The sequence below is a fragment of the Leuresthes tenuis genome, unplaced genomic scaffold (assembly GCF_036924035.1).
Source record: "Leuresthes tenuis unplaced genomic scaffold, fLeuTen1.0.hap1 SCAF_20, whole genome shotgun sequence".
Lineage (NCBI taxonomy): Eukaryota > Metazoa > Chordata > Actinopteri > Atheriniformes > Atherinopsidae > Leuresthes > Leuresthes tenuis.
Window position 1 is genome coordinate 5536826 of NW_027325374.1, and position 23608 is coordinate 5560433.

Genomic DNA, 23608 nt, shown 5'->3' on the forward strand with positions numbered 1-23608 from the left:
TTTACATTAGTTACTCATCTAGAATGTTTGAATGGCTTCACATCCTCATATCTGTGAAGTTAAATGTTTAAAAGTTAAATGTTCCTGAGCTTGCAGTTAAAAGGTAAAGAGGCAACCTTTGCAGTTTTAATAAAGTTACGTTTGCTTCACAAACTGTTTGCATGGAATCATAACGTCACAAACATCTGTAACACTGGCACTGGTCGTTTTTAGCTACCCTCGTGTCTAAACAACGTTACATTAAAGAGCATGTAGTTGTTTAGCAGCACTTTAGCAGGCTAGTTTTAGCAGGTTAATGACTTGAACGTTACGTAGATACAACAACTTAGTCACCGCCATCGTGAATGCTGTTGAATATTTAGCTGTTAAAACCTATGACACAGTGAACGACTTATGAACCCAGATGTTCTAAAACCCAGTTTGGATGACTTACCTTGTTGTTCCCTACTGCTAGCTAACTGACAGCTACGTGTAGGTATTTCACTTTCAGTTTCACTTTTATTTTCTGCATCTTTTTTTTACCATTGGTCGATGTTTGTCGGTGAAAGAAAAACAACAGACAGCTTATTAAACTTTCTCCTCATTTCATTTGATTTTTATTTATTTAATTTTTCCACAGCACAATTCAACGTTTATGAGTTAGTTTTTGAGACTCAGCGAAGGATAAAGTACCGGCTGCCTGTCGTTTCACACACAGGTCACAAGATGGCGGCAGTCTACATCAATTTGAACGATGATAGATTTTCTTTTCCGGCAATTCTTTTGAATTATGGCATAAAAATTGGGGACAATAATAAATTAGAATTATTCTCACCATTTTAACAGTCTTTTTTTAATATGCTGCATTTACGTATATTTTAAGTATGCCTAACAATGCAAAGATCCATTTCGGTGCCACAAATTCTTTCTAAATTCCCTGCTGAGTCATGTTCAATCATCCTTTCCTGGACCCTTTGCACCCAAACAGTAAACTAAAGCAGAAAAACCAACCAGTTATAGTCTGCTAACCATTTAAGTCATTTTCTAAGCCAAAATTACAAAAACGTTTGTTTGTTTTTGACATACTCTCTTGTGCTTCTAGTCTAAGTCTCTTCTAGGCGTTCTGACATTTTATGCAATCAAATTATCTATATCATACAATATGATAATTGACAGATCTGTTGATAATGGCAGTCATTAGTTGTGATTCTATAATATAACAGTCAAATTTTCTTTAGTTTGTATTCTAAAAATTAAGAAATTCGATCTCAAGATAAATGCAAAGTTGTAGGTCTTGATAGTAATTTTAACATATAGTTTCTTTATCAGCCAGAGTTGATATTACACTTCATATTTCATTGACCAGTTTACAATAAGCCTCCATTATTTATTTGTAGGTCAGCCTACAAAAGTTTTGGACCCTGAGAATCTGCCGTCTTTGCCCGATTGGTGATGTGGATTTGTTCAAAAATGATGGCACCAAATTTTCTAAAGCCTGTGAGCTTTCCTTTTTAAAATAAGTCATGATTATGGGCAACAAAATTGGCTAAATCTAAAGGCCCATAATTATAGTGTTTTCCTACACTAGTTTCCCTAAATCAAAACATATAACAGCAACACTGCTCAACACTTCTTCTTCTTTTAATTGAAAGTTTGCCTTTCATGGTCTGTTTTCTCTTCCGGACCTTAGCAATCTTTTCTTTCCAGTCAAAAAGGTATTTTCTGACTTTAGTTTCAACTTTTTAACTTATTTCCTGAATAGATGCTCCTCTGTTGCCCAGAATTTTGCATTGCGTTATCCCAAACAGAAAAGCATGATACCTTAAACTGAACACGGATTCAGTTATTTATACTTCAGTGTTTTCCCCCCAAAAAATCCTTAAATCAAGGGTAACGTTATGACTGATTTGACTTAATCCACAGTCCCTCTGATGTTTAGAAATTCTAAATTGAAAAATGGCAAATGGATTTCATGACTTTTGTCCTTTTGTATTGTCTAAAAATAAAACCATAATTTACATTTTATTCTTGTAATTTTCCATCTTTATTGTGGTGATAGCTTAGTTTTCCCTTGTTTGTATCACATTCTGTGTCGTACAGTTTTCTGTTAGAAAAGTCAAACAACCTCAGACCCATGCAGTTATTAGTCATGATATCTCCCGGTGCCTACACATCTTTATTGTCCCATGATTCCAGGAGTTGTTTTTTTTTTTTTTTATCACTTTTACTTTGTAAAAAGTTGGATGTGGGCTTTTTACACCAACTAATCAGGAATTTGTTAGAGCTTTTGGGCGGACTGCAGGTCCTGGTACCAAACGTAATGAAAACATGTTGAAACAAGTGCTGCACATTTATATATATCTATATAAAACTCAAATGAATGTTCTATTGAAGATTTAAACAGACAGTATTTGTTATCAGTATAAGAGAGTCAGTGTCACTGTTAGTGATGTTTAATGCTTTGAGTTAACACAGACACACTCAAAAAGTTCACAAAAGGCTATTTTGAAATTCAAACATTTATTCCCCCCCAATCAAAGTATAAATACAGAATTTATAATAAAGATATTATTTGGCCAACAGCAAGACAAGCCTCTAAAAAGTACAAATAAATCTCCATTTCTAAACTTTTCTTTGACACTCGATAATAGAAAAGTGTGTTTTAATTTTCAGTCACTTGCAGCTAGTTTAACGGCATTGCTCAAACTTGCACAAGAGATGTGATCGTCTCAGTGTTAATTCTTTATAAGAAGTGATTGGAGATGAAGAAGATTTCAGTTTCAAGGTCAGAACTTTGATCATATGAGCTGCTGAGTCCTCAGTCATAACAGTCAGTGATTCAGACCTCTGTTGAAACGACACACAAATCATCTGTGATCCTGAAAGAGCGTGAAACTACACCGTGGCTGTGATTCATCTTTGCGAAATACACCAGCTATGTGAAGGCACTTTTAAAAAGCAATGACTAATGAGAAGGAAGAAAAAACACGATGATTTTGCTGTTATTATACATTTTCATTTTCTATATATAACGCTGAATGACACAAGATTCAATCTTTTTCATTTACACCTTTAGTGATGCAAAGCAACTAATACTGAAATCAGAGATCAACAACAGCCTGTCCTTTTTCACACTGCGGTCAGACTCATCAGAAACCGAGTAAAACTACTTTTAAGCTGTTAATAAACTCAATGATAAGGCTGCTAATTTGGTATATTGTTCTTACAGTGAACACATCTCACAAAAAGACCAAAACCAAAACCAACAATAAATTCACCTAATTGAGTGTTTTGTCTTCAAAGTTCACCGAATGACGCGCTGCTATTCAAACGTATTCATCTGCAGCTGAAAATAGTCCCGAACAGATTAACTATTCTCTCTTATTAAAGTAACACTCAATAAAAATGGCCAGAGGTTTTAGGCAATAACTGAGCCTTATGTTGTTGATGAACTTTGTAATTGTGAGGCATGTTTGAAGCTCTACATCTCTAGTTTGAACCAAAGGGCAGGAAGGTCCGATGGTTGATGGTACTTTGCTTTTAAATAAGTCAAACTCGATCACAGCAGCTGAATTTTAACGCTGGGATGTCATGCATTATAAGTCGAAGGTACACAGAGGATAAACAGCCTGTGCTTTAGTGCCGCTGTGCTGAGGAGCGCACCCAACATTTACATAAAACCTGAGGGTGATAACGATTTAGTCCTGATCAGTGTGTGAAGGAACAGTTCTGACGGGTTTTCATTTAAGTCACTGGAGCATTGCTGTAATCCAACACAGCTGCGCTGTTTTATGTCTGGGACTTTACGCTCCAAGTAACAAATTATCAACTAATTAGAGTTTTATTGGCAGGCTGATAAATACAACAACTTGAATTTTCTGATCTCCAACCTGGAGAAATAAAGAACAGGAACTTTGATTTCCAAGACGACATCAGTATGGTTTCTCAATTTACTATTCTTACAGGGATATTTGAGTTTATTTTTGTTTTATGAAGTATTTATGATTATTCAGAGTCATTGAAGGGTCCTCAGTGGCTGCCGTTTCTAGGATGCGACATCATCAAATATAGCAGAAGGACTGCTCTAGTCCCTTCATTCTGTGAAATTTCAAGGATGCTTCTGTCTATGCTCAATTTTCTCAAGACACCAACAATCCAAAATGTCCGAGACGCTGCAGACATTAGAGAGATCTGTTTGATTTCACATATTTGTTGTCCGTATGTAGTTTCTAGCATTGCAAGGTGTCCCATTAAAAGACAGTTAAGTATAAATTTGACAATATAAACAGCTTGTAGGCAGCCAGTCGACAGACACGAGCTGATTAAAAGCCATTTTTCAACTGTGGGGTGTGTGTAAGTGACGGGATGTTTGCTCACTCATTAGGACTGTTACCTTATATGTTTTTCAAATGCAAGGAAGGACTCTTTTCTTGTCTTAACATAGAAGGACCCGTCCTACTGGCAAAGCATCCTTAACTTTGAGAAACCCTCCATATCTTACCTGCAGTAGACAACAGTCAGAGCGCTCTCAGTTTGGAGAACCACGATTACTGATAAAGCTTAAAACTACACAGAAGAAAGTCATGATAAGAGGAAATGTTTCGCCATCTAAAACTCAAAACGCTCATAGTTTCTCAATCAAACGCTATATATTATGTAATTTTTGCATCAGACATTCACGTGAACTGGCTCTGCGTAACTCGGCCCAGGCTGCCACATGTTGCAACCCAGGCTGTGGTGCTACACAGATGTTCTGCTGTTGAGAAAATGTGCTGACCAAGTAAACAACTGTCTGATAAAATTTTTTAGGCTTCACTTGATGAAAAAGTCGCTCTTTTGTTGGTTCTGTTCTGAGCAGCTTTTAGCTTAGCTTCATTCTCCAAAGTGAGAGCGCTCTGATCGTTGTCTTCTACGAGTACTTCACACCACCCCACTTCCAAAATGTATCCCGTTGAAATAAAAAGAAATTCTCCTGTTAGGAGAACCACAGGGCTGTTGACGGAGCCCAGATTCATCAGAAAAGTGCAACAGCCAAAGTCCAAGTCCAAATACAGCAGAGTCACAATTCAGTGTTGAAAATTGTACATCAGTCAGATACATGTAGGCTGCAGATTTCATCTGACGCTTTGACAAAATTGGCAAAATAAAAGGCAAAATGCACATTACAGCTCACTGCTCTTATACAATTATTAAGGGTTGATTAAAGGACATGAGCTGACTGTATATACGCTCCTGGTTTAAATCCAGATTGAACTGCAGATGACAAGAAGTTCTGCTAAAAAAATCTCTTTATTTGATTGTATGTTCTGTCATTTTTTAGGTCTTTCCAGGGTTTCCTTTAAACTGTTTTGATGAGCCTAAATACACCTTAAAGGAAACATAACAAACTTCCCACTTTTGATGGTCCACGATACAGACACCTGGAAGTCAATTTCCATAAATAACAACTCTTAAATTATATATTTTACTGTATATTTAAAATACATATATGCTCTTTAACAATATATTTATATTGAATTGCAGTATAATTAAAATAATTATTCTTAATTAGGTTTTATAGTGTTTATTCTTCTTTTCATTGTCATTGTTAGCCTTAACTTAATCTTCTTTACATTCATATATTTCCCAGAGAGTAACATAATCTTTTTTATTTAATAAAACAACAACCTTACTTTTGTAAGCTCTGGGATTGATTTAAGGTTTTGACTGTCCTTCCCATGTGTCAGTCCTTTCTGACACATTCTGATTGTCAAAGAAGGTTTGATTGATTCATTGATCGTGTTTCTTCAGTCTTTGTTAGAGCTTCCACATGTTGATAGGATGTAGAGCCGCTGCATAATCAAAACGTCAGCCTGATGAATGAGATAAAACACGTGAGTCTAAGAACAGACCGGATGAAAACAATCAAGGTGCCATGTGCAGCCCAATGTTTACAATGTACACTGCTGAACAGGACAAGGAAATGTTCCAGTGAAACAATAAGGAAACAAGACCAGGTCTTTTTGAATAACCTGTTCTGGAAAGACAAATTAAAGTAAGGATTGTCTGGCCACATTGTGGAGAATACCTGCACACCAGCTGTGAAGCACGGTGGTGGAAGTGTTATGGTTTGGTATTGATTCGCTGCCTTAGGGCAGCTGTCAGTCACCCAGCATGAATGTCAAAGTGCTTCAGGATAACAAGTGGCTTCTTCTGCGAAAGTTGGAGTTGAACTCGAAGTTTGAACTGATAACGACCCAAAGCGGAGCAACAAATCCACAGAAAACTGGATCATCAGAGAAGAAATAGATGTTTGTGGGACGACTGAATCTCACAAAAATGCTATATGGGGATTTCAAACCAGCATTACATGCAAGGAAACCTTGAGGGAATTTAACATGGAAGAGTGTTAGAAGATTTCAGTGAGACTGATTGGCAAAGGGGACAATCCTGTGTACTTACATTCTTACTTTTCCTTGTAATTTATGTATACCAATTCTATCTACAGGCACTGTTTTAAGGGAAAAGCCAAAATGTTCCACAGGATGTACTTACTTTAACAGTGGAGTCCACAGCTCATGGTTCCTGTGATAGGTTTATATCGACATTCTGTTCATTTTGGTTTTCAGATGTTTGTTAGATAAATATAAAATAAAGCTTTATAGTTTAACTTTTTGATGAGCGAGGTCACTGCACCTACTCTTCATAACCAAACACACCAATGAAACGCCGTTCCAGCAAACATCTAGAAATCTTTTTCAGTTAAATTCTTTCACAAACATCTTGGCTTGATTAAATGAGACACTGAAGCTCATATGCGACAGATTGTGTGATCATGTAAATAAGATCAGCAGCATTTCGTAATAAACAGTACAATCACATTGTTTTTTGTAAGAGCACATCTGTTAATTTTGGTATGTAACTTTAAACAAACAGTGCAAACTATTTGCCAAGCAAGCTGCCCCAAATATTATGAATCATTTCTGAAAACTTTCCGACCGTTTGTCAACGATGACCCACGGCGTTTAGCAGGTTCAGACGCTGGTGATGTACTCTGCCCCGTTGGGCGAGGCCTTGTCTTTGTCGCCCTCTGTGGGCACGCTGCTGTACTGGCAGCCGGGAGAGACGTCCACCACGGGCCTCACCGGGTCGGGCCTTACCGGCTCGTGCTGACCCTGCTGTGACGCCTTCTTCTCCTTTTTATCCAGCCAGTAGAATGACACTATGAGGAACACGGCGGAAGAGGCAACAACAGCGCTGCAGGCAACAAAGACGAAGAAATACTGCCCTGTCCTGTCCACCAGGATTCCTGTCAGAAGAAACAAAAATGAGCGTTTTTAACTTTCTTTGAGCAGTTAAAAGTATTTTAGTACTACTGGACGGGATGACAGTACTAATGGCTTTAACTGGCACAGTTTCAGTACCTTGATTCCTTTTAATTGATCAAAAATAAATCTGTGACATTTAGTTAGATGGTCTAACTTTATATGTATGAAAATGACCCATTTATTTTAAGTGTGCTTAATTTCTGATGCTCAGGCCTGGTTCCTTTGTGTGCCATGACAGGAATATACCACAAAAAAGAGTAAATCTTGTAAAATAATAAGAAAATAAATGAGAAAATACGAAGACATATAAATGAAAATTAAGAGATGCATTTGAAGACATGAAAAGAAAATATGAAATTACAAATAAAAGCATTTTAGTCTATCTTAACCTTTATCTAGGTTTATATCTATTATATTTTTATTTTCAAATATCTTCTGTTACATGCATGTAAATTGCTATAAATCTTTCTTTACATTTCATTTTCATGATTTTAAAAAAAGAAGAATCTAATTCATTCATATGTATCCAATTTTTCTATCCTCAGTTTAATTTTTTAAACTGCTCATCACTTTTTATTTTCTTTCTAGCTCCTTCTAGCTTTGGCCTGAGCGTGAGTAAGATTTTTTTATGAAAAGAATTTGCGAAATCTACAGCACTTCATCTCATCTTAACTATACATCCAACTCTTTCTGAACATATCTTAAGTAAGAAATATACACTGTATTTGCCAAATCTCTATTTATATTACATTAACAAAGAGCTTTTAACTGTTTAAAAGCTGTTTTGTCTTCATTTTTCACATTTATTCATTCTTTTAGGTACTTATCTATAAATTTCCACATTCATTATTCTTTTAGCTATTTATATTTACATTTCCACATTTATTCATTGTTTTATCTATTTAATTTCATATTTCCACAAGTGTTTCTATACTTATCTATTCTTTTATTTGTCTTTCTTGTCAACATTTAGATATTCTTTTATACACTTATCAATTCCTCTTGTAATTTGTCTTTATATTTTCACATTTATATAATCTTTTGTTATTCTGAATCTTTATTCTTTAAGGTATTTGTCTTCACATTTATCTAGATATTTCTATGGATATTCCCTCATTTGTTTTCTTCTTCTTTTTTTTTTTTTTTTTTACAGATGTGTAAAATGCTTATTTCTGTGTTGTTGTTTTTCTTTTTTTCTTTTCTCACAACATCCTCTTACAGAGACCGATGCACAGGGAGGTGTGTCTGGTACAGCATTCATCCACCTTATCTAATAAAAAAATGTTGAGTTTGGTCAATAACCACTGGTCTAGCTTCTCTTCTGTAAAATATGGTGGCCCTCAGGGGTCAGTTTCTTATTACTGTTATGCTGATAACATTCAGCTATATTCATCAATTAGGGCCTCACATCCCAGTGCGAGTTCACTCTATGACTGCCTTCAAGATGTTAAACACTTGTTGTGCAGAAATGTTCCAAAACTAAACCTTAGATAATTCTAATTTGTTGCCAGCAAGGAACCTCAGTGTTTGATTTGACATAAGTCCCAATCTGGAGCAGCACATCTCAAAACATGTGCAGTCATGTTTTTATCAGCAAGGAAATCTTTCGAAAAACACCCCCCACCATTTACTGACAAACAAACCAAATTACATGCTTTCTCTCATCGACTGTTGCAAAACCAAAAATCAGCTCCAGATTCTAAAGAACTCAGCAGATTTAGCAGGAGCGAGCAGGCCTGTTTAAACCTGCTTGCTTTGACTTCCAGCTGTAACAGCTGTAAATATCTTAAAGCCACTTGTGGCTTCTCACCTTCATACGAGGCTGTGTGTAGATAGAGATCTTCAGGTAGAGTTTCAGCTGGTTATGGAGCATTCAAACTATGCAACAAGGTGCATAGAAGCTGGGTCAGCAGTCAGCGACCTCTTTTACACTTCTTCCTAAAACATATTTTTACCTGATTCACCTGGACTCTTTGAGTTAGACGCTTATTGGCTGATTGGAATACTGCCCCGCTATATTTTATATGTGCCATTGCAGAGTTGAGTTGTTTTTGTTTTTATGTGAATATTTTCATCTCCTGCTTGTGCTACTTTGTGATAAATGTTAAGAAAAGAGCTGTATGAATGAAGATTATTGATTAATGACACAACACTGGAAGCATAAATCAAAGCCAGCTCATGATCCGATTATCAAGCAGTTTTGACTTTATGTGATCGGTTCAAAATAAACTGATCACCAGCTGAAAAATATTGATTCAAAGTTATATTCTCAATGACTGATGAACTGATATGTAATAAAGTTAGCTGGATTTCTGAGGAAATAGTTTCTTATGCACATCAAGTTTGAGAAAACCAACTGGTTCTAAACTTTTACGTAACTTCCGCTCATGGTCTGTGGTTTTGTTTTTTGTCTTTTGGTTTGGGATCTTTCATCTCATGCAGCTTAGCTTCCTTCCGGTTTAATTCTAAAAAATCTTGTTCCCCTTTTAGTCGGTTGCTTCACAAGCAAAGATGGCGACAGGCATGGATGCACCAGCTCTTGAAGACATGAACATCCTGCTGACAGCAGAAACTACACTCGTCCAGCCTGCTCATCGGTGCCACCAGGCAAACATTATAGGTCCATCAAAGCTTCCACTACATGATTAAAAAGCTGTTACAATCATCAAATTAAACTCTGGTCTGAAATAACAAAAAACAATATAATCAACATGACAAAGCAGGTTTGCATCGTGCTGCAGTTCCATTTGTCTTGTGCAACACTGTTGATGTTGACTTCTTTTATCGAATACAACATTATTTTGGTTATTTATGAGTTTTCTTCAATGCGTTCTGAGTTTTAATTAATATACAAGTACAAGAACTACTTCCTTTCAATTTTGTTTTAGACATGATGGATTCTGTGTGGATGTGTCATGAATAATCTTTTTTATGTGCACATATGAGCTGGCATATGAGTGTCCTGTTTATGTTGATTGCTCCTCACCTGTTTTCATGCGTCATCAACCTGTGTATACATGTACATATTGGTCTGTTTTATGCGTTATTTGTCATCTTATGAATCGTTAATTCCCCACTCTTCCAACTCTTTGATAAGCATCTGTCTCCTGCATGTCTGCATGCAGATCCTCCTTCAGATAATCCTGCTCATTTAACTGCATGTAAGTTAATCTCTGAAGTAACTGGGAGTTTCAAGGTGCCACGGCACAGACAGGGAGTCCTATAGCAGAAAATCCAGCAAACATTCAAACTAAATGGGAAATAGAACAGGATAAGAGCTTGAAACAAAGACAAGAACATCTAAAAAGGACAGAATGAGTGAAAAAAACGAGGATCTTGCAGAGAACAAAGTAAACCGAGGTAAGGAAAAGACTAAATAACAACAGGTGAAGACAATAAACAAAGAGTTTACCAGGCAGCCTGACTTTCTTTGTGTTGCTCGACTCAACAAAACCTAAAACATGCATCAGCAAAGACAGGCAGTATGATTTAACCTGAAGAAGTGGGTTTTCCTCTGAAATAAAGCCTCCTCAAGCTCAAATCAAATTTAATTGAATATCTTACATAGACTTACTCAGACTAAGACTAATGAATAATATTAAACACCTACAACCCACACCGACTCATCAACTGACTGTACAGTTCCCATGGTAACATGACACACAGCCTGCAATGAGTTTAACTATAACTGCACTGAGCCGGTTTCACATGGCACATATTCCCATAGTTGTGAATTATTCAGTGTTTGAAACAAGGCAGTAGGAAGTAAAGCTAATGGTAATTAACTAAAAAGGAAACAACTAAGCTAACTAAGGAGCAGATTATGCAACAAAAAAGAAATCCAGGAATTCCAAAAAACAAGGCTAACATCAGACGAAAAACAAGAGACGAAAAATAAACTAGAACGCAGGACAAATAAAAATTATTATTAAAAAAACAAGCAGTGAAGTAGCATTCTTTAACCAATGATCTGTTAGTGACTGAAAATCAGACCTTTAAGACCTGGTTGCTTAAAGCATTTCCAGACTGTCGCTCTGCTGTAATAAAATCCTGATTTTATAACCGCAGCCTCATCTGACAAAATCACCATTCTTGTAACTTAAAGACAACGTCTGTGCAGTGAATTCACCTGTACTTACATGTTGACCTACACAGTCCAGAGTGTTTCTGTGTCAGATATGCTTTGGTCAACAAATTGATTCCCCTCCCAACTGTAAATATACTGGGGCAAAGGAGGGTAGTCCAATTAACTTGCCAAGTAAAGCTGTAACCGCAGCTGTGATTATTTGGTTCCTTGTATAAATCATAACCTCGGGAACTTTTCACACCTAAAGGAGATGATAATAACCATGCAATATGTCTTTGTTTTAGGGGACCATCAGTCAAAGTGTCTGGGGACAGTTATTGATCGTCTTAAATGCACAAAGGTGTAGTGGAAAGTGTCCTCCTCTATTTCCCGTGTAATAGTACCAAATATATACAGTAGTTCTTAGCAGCAAAACAAAAAGTTACATCTTTTAAAAACGTCCCTCTTTTCTATGACAGCTTCCCAGAAAAATAGGATGTTTATTTCCAAAAAGACACCATAAACTGAGCTAATCATTTTCATATTATTGATGACGACCAGACGCGAGGCAGGTCAGATGTCCTGCATGTGTGAACTGATCCTGTTGTGCCCCGTCACTGTGGTTTTATCACTGCTCGCCTTAAGAAGCTGCCAGATAAACATGCAGAGCATAACTGTCATCTGAGCCCAGAGGCAGAGCCTCTGCCCTTTCACCACTCTGCTGCTAGTCACTGCTCCACACACTCATTTCCTTTGTCCACCATGTAACCATCCATGTTTACGGAAAACATGCTGACATTTGCAGAAACAGCTGCCTTTGCAGCATGTTGCCAATCACATAACCCACAAGTGGAGACATGCACAGGAGAACATGCAATCATAGATGAACTGTGCTGTTTAGTGGTTCAGTGTGTTTTTGCCACTGGCTCAGGGCAGAAAAACTCTAGAAACGCTGCTGATCGAAGCTCAGAGGAACTTTATAAAACACTACAAAATGGGAAAGCATCTTCACAGATGTGATGAGTATGCAAGAAACAAAGTGCACAGGAGCTGCACAGAGGGCTCCAGTTTGTTGTGTTTATGGTGAAATATAAGTTACTGAAGTCAACTATCCATTAGAAGTAACAGAATCTGAGCTAATATGTAAGTTTTCAGTTAGTTTGTCCTGAAATATTTACATCATTCAGGTAAATTAGCTGATAGATCTGTAAAGCTCTATGATGGATCACAGACTCACTGCATGCTTTTCTTTAAAAGGTGGTCAATTTCCTCAGGCTGAAAAACTTAAAAGGAATATCAGTCCTGAGGATAATAAGCTGTATATGTTTCATCTGCAATTATGGAGCTTTTAGTGTCAAATTCTCATGTTTTGTGTCTTTTGTGTCTGTCCAAATGAATCTGCAGCAGAAGTTTAGCAACACAAAGAGGGATGCTGGTTCTAAAAATACCCACTTAATCTGGCTTCTATACAGCTCTGAAGTCTCGTTTTAGCATCAGTCTGAGAGTTTGAGCTGTATTGTTACAGAAAAAGAAGGCTGTGGATTTCATATTCTGCACTTAACCCTTCGGAGTCTGTAACAAACGTCAGAGAAGGTGGTGCGTGCTGCCTTTGTGGACCGATCATAAGCTCGGTAAATCTCAAAACCCACCATATACATCACAAACGTATACTATGTGAAGTGATGAAAAATATACTTCTGTGCGTGATTCGTGATGCCTGCACAGACTCCTGAGAGTTAAAGTGTTTCAAGGAGGAAATTCTTTAGGCTGAGATAAAAGCAGATGAAATGATAAAAAGAAACAAAACCTGTTCCAAAGTTCATCTTAAAAAATGCGAGCTTATCTATCCAAGTACTGGTGACACAGATTTTTTTTAGTTAAACAAAGTCAAAACAGAGGAAATCTGTGTGTCATTATGGACTCAGACCTGAACTTCATCAGGAATTATAAAGTTAAAAGATGGATCAGAACGCTGCTGCTCACTAAGACCAGAAAAGTGAATCACGTCACTCCATCTGAGGTCTCTACACCAGCTTCCTGTCCATCAAAGACTTGATTTTAAATTGCTGTTGGTTTTTATAAATCTTTAAATCTCAGATCTTCTGGTACACAATGAACCTTCAGTGAGTTTCTGAACATTTGGTTATACTTATTTATGCTTATCTGGTCCTATGAACTTTCTACATAAAACATTATCTGTAAATCTGCAAAACTGTTTGCTGAAAGAAACTCCATCTACATATTCTTATCTGTGCTCTGAATCTCCCTTTGTTCACATTACCTGCCAGTGGAGGTCCAATCAGCAGGGTGATGCTCTCCATCACAGCGAGCAGACCCAGAGCAGAGGGAAAGAGTCTCATCTCTACTATATCCATGAGGACGGTGAACATCAGGGACCCCACCACGCTCATTGAAAGCCCGTACATGATTACATAAGACAGCAGTACATTGAAGCCGGGCCCGATGCAGCAGATTCCATTACTGAGCCCATTGACCAGCAAAGCTGAGGCAAATACATAAATATGTCGCCCTTTAAACCAGGGCATGTTGAAGATGATGCCAAACGGTGGCCGCACCAAAATGTTGACGATCCCCAGGATGGAGAGCAGCAGCGCAGCCCGGCTCTGATCCATGTTGTATGCTGTGGCGTAAGGAACCAGATACACCAAGGGCACCACAAACCCGAGCATCATCCAGGTGATGCCAATGGCAAACACACAGTAACGCGGGTTGTTGCAGAACTGATCGAACGCCATGTGTTTTCTCAACGAGGCCAACAGGCAATTCCATATAGTCCTCACCATCCCTTTTTTCTTCTTCTCACTTTGCTGGTCTGGAGGAGGGGGTCCGTGGTTCATCAGTGGCTGGCCGCGATGCTTGTTGGGCTGAAGAGGCCTCATCACAGCTCCACACACGCAGCAGTTCAGCAGCACGGCCCCCAGAACAAGAAAGCTTCCCCTCCAGCCGAGCTCTGTGTGGAGGTAGTTTCCCAGGAAAGGCAGAGTGCACAGTCCCAACGCTGTACCCGTGGAGGACATGGCGTTGGCAAACGCACGACGGCGCACAAAGTAGTGTCCCATAATGGTCACAGCTGGTTGGAAGCTGAAGCAGAAACCAAGTCCTGTAACAATGCAAGAACACAATCACGTTTACCTTCAGAGAAAGCAGAGATTGTCTACAAAGATTAAAGAAATATGCACCAAAGGCTTTCTGCTTACTGCTTACGTTTCACCTTCAACTCAGACCTTTTTGCTGTTGCTCTCTACCCCCACCTGTTACTATCCTTTAAAGGCTCAAAATGACTGAAAAGTGTCTTTATAAAGAGGAAAAAGCTTTGAAAAAACACCATCTTTCAAATCTTGGTCTAAAATCAGTTTACTGGAACCAAAGCAATAAAGAAAAACTCAGTCCATCACATTTAGATTTTAACAAACCTCCAAGGCAGATAAACTAATATGGGAACGGAATCTATGGAAAAAGATTTGAATAATATCAAAAAAGTCTGCAAACATCACTCTGTGAACTAAAGTATTTAGATTTATCACATTTTCCTGATTCACTCCCAAAGCAAGTACAATGAATATCCATTACTATGAAAATCACAGCCAAGCTGTTATAAACTGGAATCATTCTTTAAAGTCTCCATAGAATCACATTAAATCAAATGTTTTCAAGCCAGTCATTAACTAGAGAAAAAAAAAACTGTTGATAAATTATCTTTTATTCAGGGTTATACATCAATTATATGTCCAAGGAAACACTTTGGAGAGGGTTTCATTTCAACAGATAGAAAATGTGAAAATAGGCGCTCTTGGACCTTAAAGTTGAATTTCTTTGTAGTTACAGATCCTATGAGATGGCTAACGGAGTGCTGTTATCATATAAAATCACAAGCTCGTAAGGACACCACCTCCTGAGAGGCCTAGTTTGCTCTCATTGGTCAGCTCAGACCCTGCACACCAATCCATATCAGCTCTACTGATATTTGAAATTCAAGAAAGCGTTTCATTGGACGCAAACCTCAAGTAAACCTGATAAACGCCGCTTAGTGCAGGATGAGTCGTGAGGATTTTTCATTGCTTTTCAAGATCTACAAAAACCCTAAAATACTTCTAAATATATCTAAAAATTACTTTGTTGGTGAATAGGAGACATGGTATGCATCACAGGACTTAAACTTTGAGTGTGATTTCATGGGGACTTTCATGTTTAAAGCTGCATTAAGTGATTTTTTTGGGGAGCTTCAGGGGAATGCAATGAAAAGCAACTTTGAATTTACAGTTATCTGAAAGCTGGTTTCTGACTGCATCTGCTAGTAATGGACATCTGTGTGTTGCCATGGCCATCAGGTGTCAGCTGTGATGATAAATCCACCGTGTGTTTGCCGACCTGTAACGACCCCAGCCGTGATGTAAAGCTCGGTGATGGAGCGGGTGAACGAGCTGGCAGTCATTCCAACCCCGCTCAGGACTCCGCCAAACATGACCGTCGCTCGGCAGCCAAACTTCTCCACCAGCACGCTACAAAAGGGACCTGTGGAACAAATTTAATGCTCTTAGTTTGATGCATACCAGAGCAGAAGTGAGTCGAGGCTTACGAGGCAGAAGAGAGGCTGTTTTCTTAGTGCTGTGGCCCATTTCACATAACTTGTTCAGCTGTAATCTGTAACGGCTGAACCACCTTTCAAAAAGACAGCAGATTTAAAGCATGTTTGCTCTGTGATTTGTGGTTTCACACCCATGTATGCACACAGTACACCTTTCATTCAGCTGCTTTTGGTGTGTACAACTCGCAGTTTAACAGGATTTTGTTACGTAACCACGCCGATTTACTGGCCTGAGCAAACTTAACATTTATAGCGTTTCATATTGGTCAACTGGTTCTCATAAATAACCTGTGGGTGAGGAGGAAGTCTCTGTGAATGTCACGGAGAGGGTGGGGGGGGTTAAATTTAACTCAGTCTGACTTTGTTGTGGGGCAACAGGGAAGGAAGATATCAATGTGGTTAATAATTAGACCTTAACTGAGTCAAACACAAGAGCGTCAGGGTGCTTGAAAACGTTGCAGTTAATACAGATCTTTAATTGTTTAAGGTCATGTCGACGCTTCAGTTTTAGGTCATGAAATATTACAGTTTTAATCGCAATAAGTCGATTGTTCAGCTGATAAAACTGGAAAGGAGGTGACTGCTTTGTGCAGATTAATGAAGATAAACCTGAAGTTCTTGCCACATTTCTTTCTGCCCTGAATAATCTAAAAGATCAAAGCATTCTTGTCCCCAAAAGCCATGAGATCTGCAAATACTCCTGTCCTGGTACTCTGTGTACTTCTAGTTTTGTCAGACAGAAACAGAATTAAAGGATTAGTTTGGAATTATTCTTTCAAGTGTTTTCTGATTTCATTACCCTTTCTATAATAATTCAGGCCCATACGGCCTAAAATGGGCTTTTAATGTCATTGTAATGCTCTGGTTTTGCTTTTAAATGCTTTGAAACACAAACAGGATTCATTTCAGAGGCCTCAGGGACTTTTTCTTTGGCAGAGCTTTTGTTATAGAAACCACCAAGTCAGAATAAAGGGAAAACACTGTCTTGCACTGCAGCTGAAACCCAGGTGTTGCACTATCATGTTGCCTCTTATCGTTGAGTGTATTTATTTTCAGGAACAGGGAGAATATCCCACATCACTTGCAACCAGAACCCCAAGAGAGAAGAAGCAGAAAAGCACAACATGTTGCACATCTGCACAATCGTTAAGTAAAAACAACAGAGAAAAAAAAGCAATTTTTGAACATTGAACTTTTTTAAAGAGATTTAAAGAGATTTGAAGAGTACGTGGAAAGCAACAGAGATCCACATGCAAAAGCCAAAAGTTCCATGTTTATGCTTTACTTTCAGGTCGCCTGATGCTCACTTGCTGTTCTCTGAAAAGATTCTTCAACTCAAACCTGGCAGGGAGGTGGTAGCTTTGTGCATCTTAATAAAGACAAAACCCATCAGGAAATGCAGGAAGTAACGCAGAAGGAGAGCAATTTAGGTTTAATGGCGTTGTGACGGCACAGACCGGTACAAATTGTTTTGGTGTGACCACGAGATTCCTCCGATAGAAAGAGTGATTACTGAGCACCACCCACAGATTAAATGTGAATGGAAAACTTCCTTTAATCAAAAATTTAAAAACTTTTAAATAGATATTACAACGCATGTCAGTTTTTGTGGCTGCTGTTGGGAGTAAAAAAGTGGTAGAAAGTGAATCAGGAACGTTACAAAGTCATTCTGATGATGCTGAGATAAAACACAGGAGGTATGTTCATCATCTCTTTTCATCTTATAGATGAAATCATATCATTTATTGTCATTTAAAAAAGAAAAGACATCCTCTTTCAGGTCTAAGGTTTTACATATCACCTAATAAAAATAATCTGGTCCTGACCACGTCTTAACATGACATAAATACAACCTCAGATGATAAGAACACAGGATTTATTACACTGTGTCATTATTTATTCATTTATTATTAGAGTCCACCCTTGCTTCTTCCATATAATTTAATAAAGAGAATAAATAGCAACCGGGTGCTGCAGTGAGTTTGAGCATCTCTATAAAAGAGGAGGTGATAGTGACAACTTAAGAGCTTTAAGACCTGATGAGGACCAGATACAATTTATTCATGTCCTGACAGAAAATCTCAGAATTGAAGGGTTCACTTTTCCTCCCACTACACCTGTCACCAAGAAATCCTTTCAGAAAATGTTGCTAATCCATGTAATGACCACAATCTCCTGGGGTCTGGTAGAATAATTAAAGAATGTCCTGATACCTTGTTGGTAAATGTCATGAGGAAAGCTGGTTCTGAAGGACTGAAGAACCAGGCTTAACACTAAGCTGCGACGTGGGTCTGCAGCACTGAAGCTACAGAGGCTCAATAAATATTCAACAAAAAGTGCTTTAGATACTTCCTAAAATGCAACCCCATCACATTGTTACATGGAAGTTATATTATATATCTTATAATTAAGGTTCATCACTAAAGAAGGAAGGAAAACATATTGTTGGCAAAGGCTGCTCAAACACGCCATCATGTCTTCATATTTATCCACATGAATAACAGTTAAAATGACTGGATGAAGTTGTCACAGCAAGGAATTATGGGACAAATAATCTAATTTCTCTCATCAAGGATGGTCCAGTGTATCGTATGCTAACGGAGATAATTAAGGAAACATCTGAGCTCCTTTCCTTAGCACACGGGGAATTCGAACAGCTGCTTCGATACTTCCGGGTCGTTTCACTCCATTAGGACGGCTCCTGGGCAAAACAGACGATTTGACCAGACCCCAGGACTGAGATGAGGACTGAGACTAAAAAAACATTGCAGTCAGGGGTTCTTCTGAATTTTTTTATGCTTCTATCGGGAAACTTACAAAGAAATTGGCTGCACTGATCACACTCAGCAAAATGTAGCAGCACATAAAACTTCTGGTCATAAATCTACATTCTGCTACACAAACTTACCACAATGACGAACATTTATCTTCTTTCTCTTTACTGACTTTAAAGGACCTTTCCCACCCATAAAGATTGTATTTAACCATTATAGGAAAAAGGATGCAGACATCACTAACCAGACTGATAGACTTTTTGTGAATAATATCCTGGACAGAGAAAGGAAAACTACAAAATTTTCATGAAATCAGCAAAATTCTTTCATGCTCCTACGTAATTTCCTGGCCACACACAAAGGAATTTGACATATCATTGACCTATTTACTCCCCTGCAAATGTGTCAGTGCTGTGTTGTTCATACTAACGACCCCATAGGTTTCACTGCTACTGACTAACATTTAACTGGAAAAATAAAGTCTGGGTTTCTGTTACGACTGCAAGTTTTAAGAAGTCGCTGTTATCACCGGAGACATTTAGAGGTGCCGTGTGTTGACTTTAGTCACATCCAGAGGCACAAACTGTGGATTGCAGACAACTGAACACCCCCAAATCCACACCAAAACTCTGAAAAACTGGTTTCAAAAACACAATAAAAGGTCAGCCTTAGAGCCAGTGTTTGTTTTGTACCTTCTGAGCTCCTGTATTTTATAGCAGTGCAAAATGGCAAACAACGAGCAGCATCTCTGGATACAAACAGCTTGATTCTAAGGATAATGACAACACAATAATTATTTTATTTATAAAAATAGACTCCACCTCTGCCAATAGGTGGCTCTGAATGTTCAAATATGGTCATTTCTGGTTCTAAACAATGATTGCAAAAGGCTAAATGCGACACTCATAGCTTCAGCATTTCACAAAGCACTCCTTATTAACAACTATTAGGTGTGATATGATATCTTTCACTGAATAAACAACCGTGGCCATAACTGATGAAAACAGAATTAACGGCAAAAGCTACAGTATAGAGCCCTTTTCTGACATGAGAAAAGGAATATTAAATGCTTCATTAGTCTGTTACAGCGGTGTTACGGAAAAGCCCCAGAGGTTTGATTCCTATGAGAAGTTATATTTTATGGCTTAAGAGTCTGAATCAAACTGTTTAATTCAACATTTTTCTAAAAAAAAACTAATGTAATATTAGTTCTAAATTAAAAGTATTCAGACACTGGTGTAACGATAGCACAAAGTTGTGCAGAGGTTGGGAAACTAACTTACTAAGATCAGTTATTAGCATCATTAGCTCATTGACTGGGTCAGTTGTAGCAATAAAACCCGAGTTTATGGATTCATGAAGGGTGAACTTTATTTTTCTGAGTTCAACTTTTCATTTTGTAAGGAATGAAGGTGCGATCTCATCTTTTCTAAGCCACACGGTGTCCCTTTAAGGTTTACCTGTATTAAATTACGCTCTTAAGCCTGGTGTAACGTGTGCTGAAAGAGGGTTTGTTTGTCACTTTAAGGTTCGCACATCTCTGTAAACATGAACTGTGGGTTGTGGGAACTAAATGAGGTGCAGTTTCTCAAGAAATAATCTTGTCTAAACTAACATAAACACAGCAAGACAGATAAAACACCCTCAAATCCTCATTCTCTGCTTTTACGCCTTCCCAGGATAACAGCAGGTACAAATTGAATGTATCCCGCTAGGGGAATAAAAGGAAAACACAAGTTATATGTTATAAAAAAAACATCCAAGTAATATTTTGTAATTAGTTCCACTAAATATATCTAAAGCCCTAAAGGTTAGTTACATTTAAATTAGCAAAGCAGGCTTAAAAAGGCCAAGTAATATGTAATGAGTACACATAATAAAGTTGAAATTTAACTGAAAGACAACTGTCCCGGTCTCTCTGCTTTACCTCCTGCGTGAAGCATTGACGTCATGATGGAGGGCACCCAGGAGGTTTCGCTGTTGGAGGCTTGGAATTCATTCTGCAGGTCAGTGTAGAAGATTCCCACACAGGAGGGGAACCCCAAGGTCAAAGCCAGGACCATGATGGTGGCAACCAGCACCGCCCAGCCCCAACCGCCATCTGGAGCCGTGACTGCTCCAGTTGCAGCCCCAGAGTCTCTGCTTTCACTCCCCTGCCCCCTCTCCTCGGACTCACATTCACTGGGCTCCTGCACTTCCTCGTGCTCAGTACCGTTGGCCAGCTCGAAAGCCTTGCAGGCCTCCGAGTGGAGACGCTCATCACTCGAGCCCCCGATTCCATTTCTCTGAGTCATTTTCTGACTGGCAGCACAGGCAAGGCTGCTGTGTTAGCTCTACTGGGTATGTAATCACTTTTGCTGCCCATGTCACTGCAACTTGCTGCGTCCTTTAAGGAGACCTGTAACCATAAAAAAAACAAACATTTATCAGGTTGTTTGGAGCAGAAGAAGAGGTGGTTTTTATGAGATGTAAAGTCAGGCTGTAGGGGCTAGACTTCAGCCCAGACTGAGACGTCTAAACCACTAAACTCCCACGTCATGTTGAAATGTCTCAGCTATTGGATGGACTGATATGTAATCAAGCATTTGTGCCCCACAAAGGATTAAATGTAATATGTTAAATGTTAAACTTCAATGGTTCAGAAGCCCTAAACCAGCACGTCAGACAAGCTGATTGGCCAGTTATTATCAAAAAGATATGTTGAATACAGATAACGAATATAGAAATACTTTACTTTAGTTTTACATATGATGCAGAGCTTTTTCATCCCTTTTCTAGCGGAAGTCTATTCTGGAGATTTGGATGCCTGATAATGTTCCACTGGATGTAATCTCAGCTCTCGGAGCCTCTGAAATGGGACAACAAGTTTCCCTTTAAGAGCTATTCTGCTATGCTGCTGAGAGCAGCTTTTAGCCGGGGACAAGGAGAACTAATCAAAGGAGGTTCACCCTCTGCTCTGACAGTTCTTTGCTAGTAAATTCATCCTCATTAGAAAATTAGATGCATATTGTTTTGAGCTGTTGGTTCTTGCTGTATTTGTCCAAATCACTTAGCAAACAGGTGGATTAACGGCAGTTGGTGCAGGAAACCATAGAAAAACTTAGTTACAGTATCAAATTAAGTGAAGAACTTCCGAATCACAAGTAAAGCCTTTATTTTCTTTGCAAATCTTCTTTACAGTATGTAAACCCCCAGGGACTACAGCATGTCAAGCACATTTCCTGTGTAAGGCCATCACATATCAGCATTTAAAAACCAGAGAGTGACTGAACATACATGACTTTATTCCTGCAATTCAGCATTAAAAAGGAGGTCTGACGAATCTTAGGTCAAACATGCCAGTGGGAACACAAAGAGAATCTGGTAGCACAAGACCAACATGAGCATGTGAAAACCAATGAATGAATGGCCCTCTGTGCTGATGTTCCTGTAAAACAAAACCCAAAAGACACTCTATTTCCACAAATACCAACGACTGAGCAGAGAAGCATCTTCTAGGATTATTTTACCAAGAATACAAGTCCTGTGTCCTCTGTGGCCAAAGATACGACATGTGGACACCTGCATATAACATAGCTGTTCAAATAAAGTTTAACAGCTTTGACTGAGTTTTAACATCATTTTCAGGATTTTAAATTAATCTATAAATCAAAATACAAAGTTCAAAACTAAACGATATGCTCACTGCTCAGAGTACAAATTCCAGTGCTCAAAACAATAAGCACAAATCCTTTAAAGAGAGTTCAAATAAAGACTTTTCTTCTGGTTGTCATAACACTGTATTAAAGTGTATCCTGTTGCACTATTAAAAGAGTTTTACTGTACAACTGTAGCTTCATTCAAGGGTTTTTATTTTCTTGTTTGGGATCAGTGTACTAATAGTGCTTTTTGTTGCCCACAAATGTAATAATCCAATCATCATAATTAGTTCACAACATAAAACATGCTGAATTTGATTAGGTATAAGATATTAAAGCATTCTTTTGTTTCCATAAATTCAAAACTCATGCGTTGCTGCCTTGGACAAACAATATTTCACCTGTAAAACATAGATTTTTTTCTCTTTTTAAGAGCACATTTGATCAGATTCTGGCTGATATAGTGGTTTGCTTTTAAGAGTTATATCTGTATTTGCATTGACAAATATGCATTATTATGAAAACAATGCTTATATGATCCAGAAAACATTGCTTGTGGTCATGTGATGTCATCACACATATATACTAAACAGAATTTAACAGAAAAAAAGCCAAACTGATATAATAATCTATAATAAACTATCCCAGATATGTTGTTGCCCACGTTTGTTGATATGAAAAGCAGTTTTTCCAGAGCCTAAAGCAGAGAAAGTAAACTCTCCAGCAGCGTTTCTCAGGCTCTACAATAATCTTAGCACCGTACAGGTCATGCAGCAAAGACCAAGCACAGTTTGTGTGTCTTCTTGTTTGTGAAATGCCTTTTTTTCAGAGCTATTAAACACTGACCTCATAATATTCCTTTTTTAATAATAGTTTCTATGCATAAAAATAATATTGACCGGCATATCAATATTACAATTTTTTAAATTGGCCTAAAAACTGCAGTATATCTTCTTTTGACAACCTTCTGATGTAAGAGGAAATCAGGAAATTATTGCTTAGATTGGATGTTAAATAAGATGCTTGTGTAATTTCCTGAGTGAGGCTAGGTAAATGGTACAGTTTGTGTCAAATTTCTGAACGCCAGGACACACCTTATGTCCACATTATGTAAAACACGAACAGACTAACCACACCAGACCACCTTCTCTCTGTGCCACATGATTCATTCTGGTATCTATGTGCTCCTCAGAGATGGATATGAGTCAGTATGTTTCACAACAATGTTGTTCTTATTA

At 38.1% G+C, this 23608-nt stretch overlaps 1 protein-coding gene across 2 annotated transcripts; it reads right to left on the minus strand.

The window, feature by feature from the left end:
• Positions 1-2482: 2482 nt before the first annotated feature.
• On the minus strand, positions 2483-21346 carry slc16a5a (solute carrier family 16 member 5a). 2 transcript variants are annotated; one of them, XM_072373338.1, is made up of 4 exons: positions 20909-21346; positions 15742-15885; positions 13634-14473; positions 2483-7267 (listed from the first exon to the last, which is right to left on the minus strand). In XM_072373338.1, exons 1-4 carry the CDS (start codon positions 21024-21026, stop codon positions 6993-6995), a joined length of 1377 nt encoding a protein of 458 aa, XP_072229439.1. In that variant the 5' UTR covers positions 21027-21346; the 3' UTR covers positions 2483-6992. The 2 variants fall into 2 exon arrangements, with proteins under 2 accessions (XP_072229439.1, XP_072229438.1); XM_072373337.1 differs by having other exon boundaries at positions 20660-21344.
• Positions 21347-23608: the final 2262 nt, after the last annotated feature.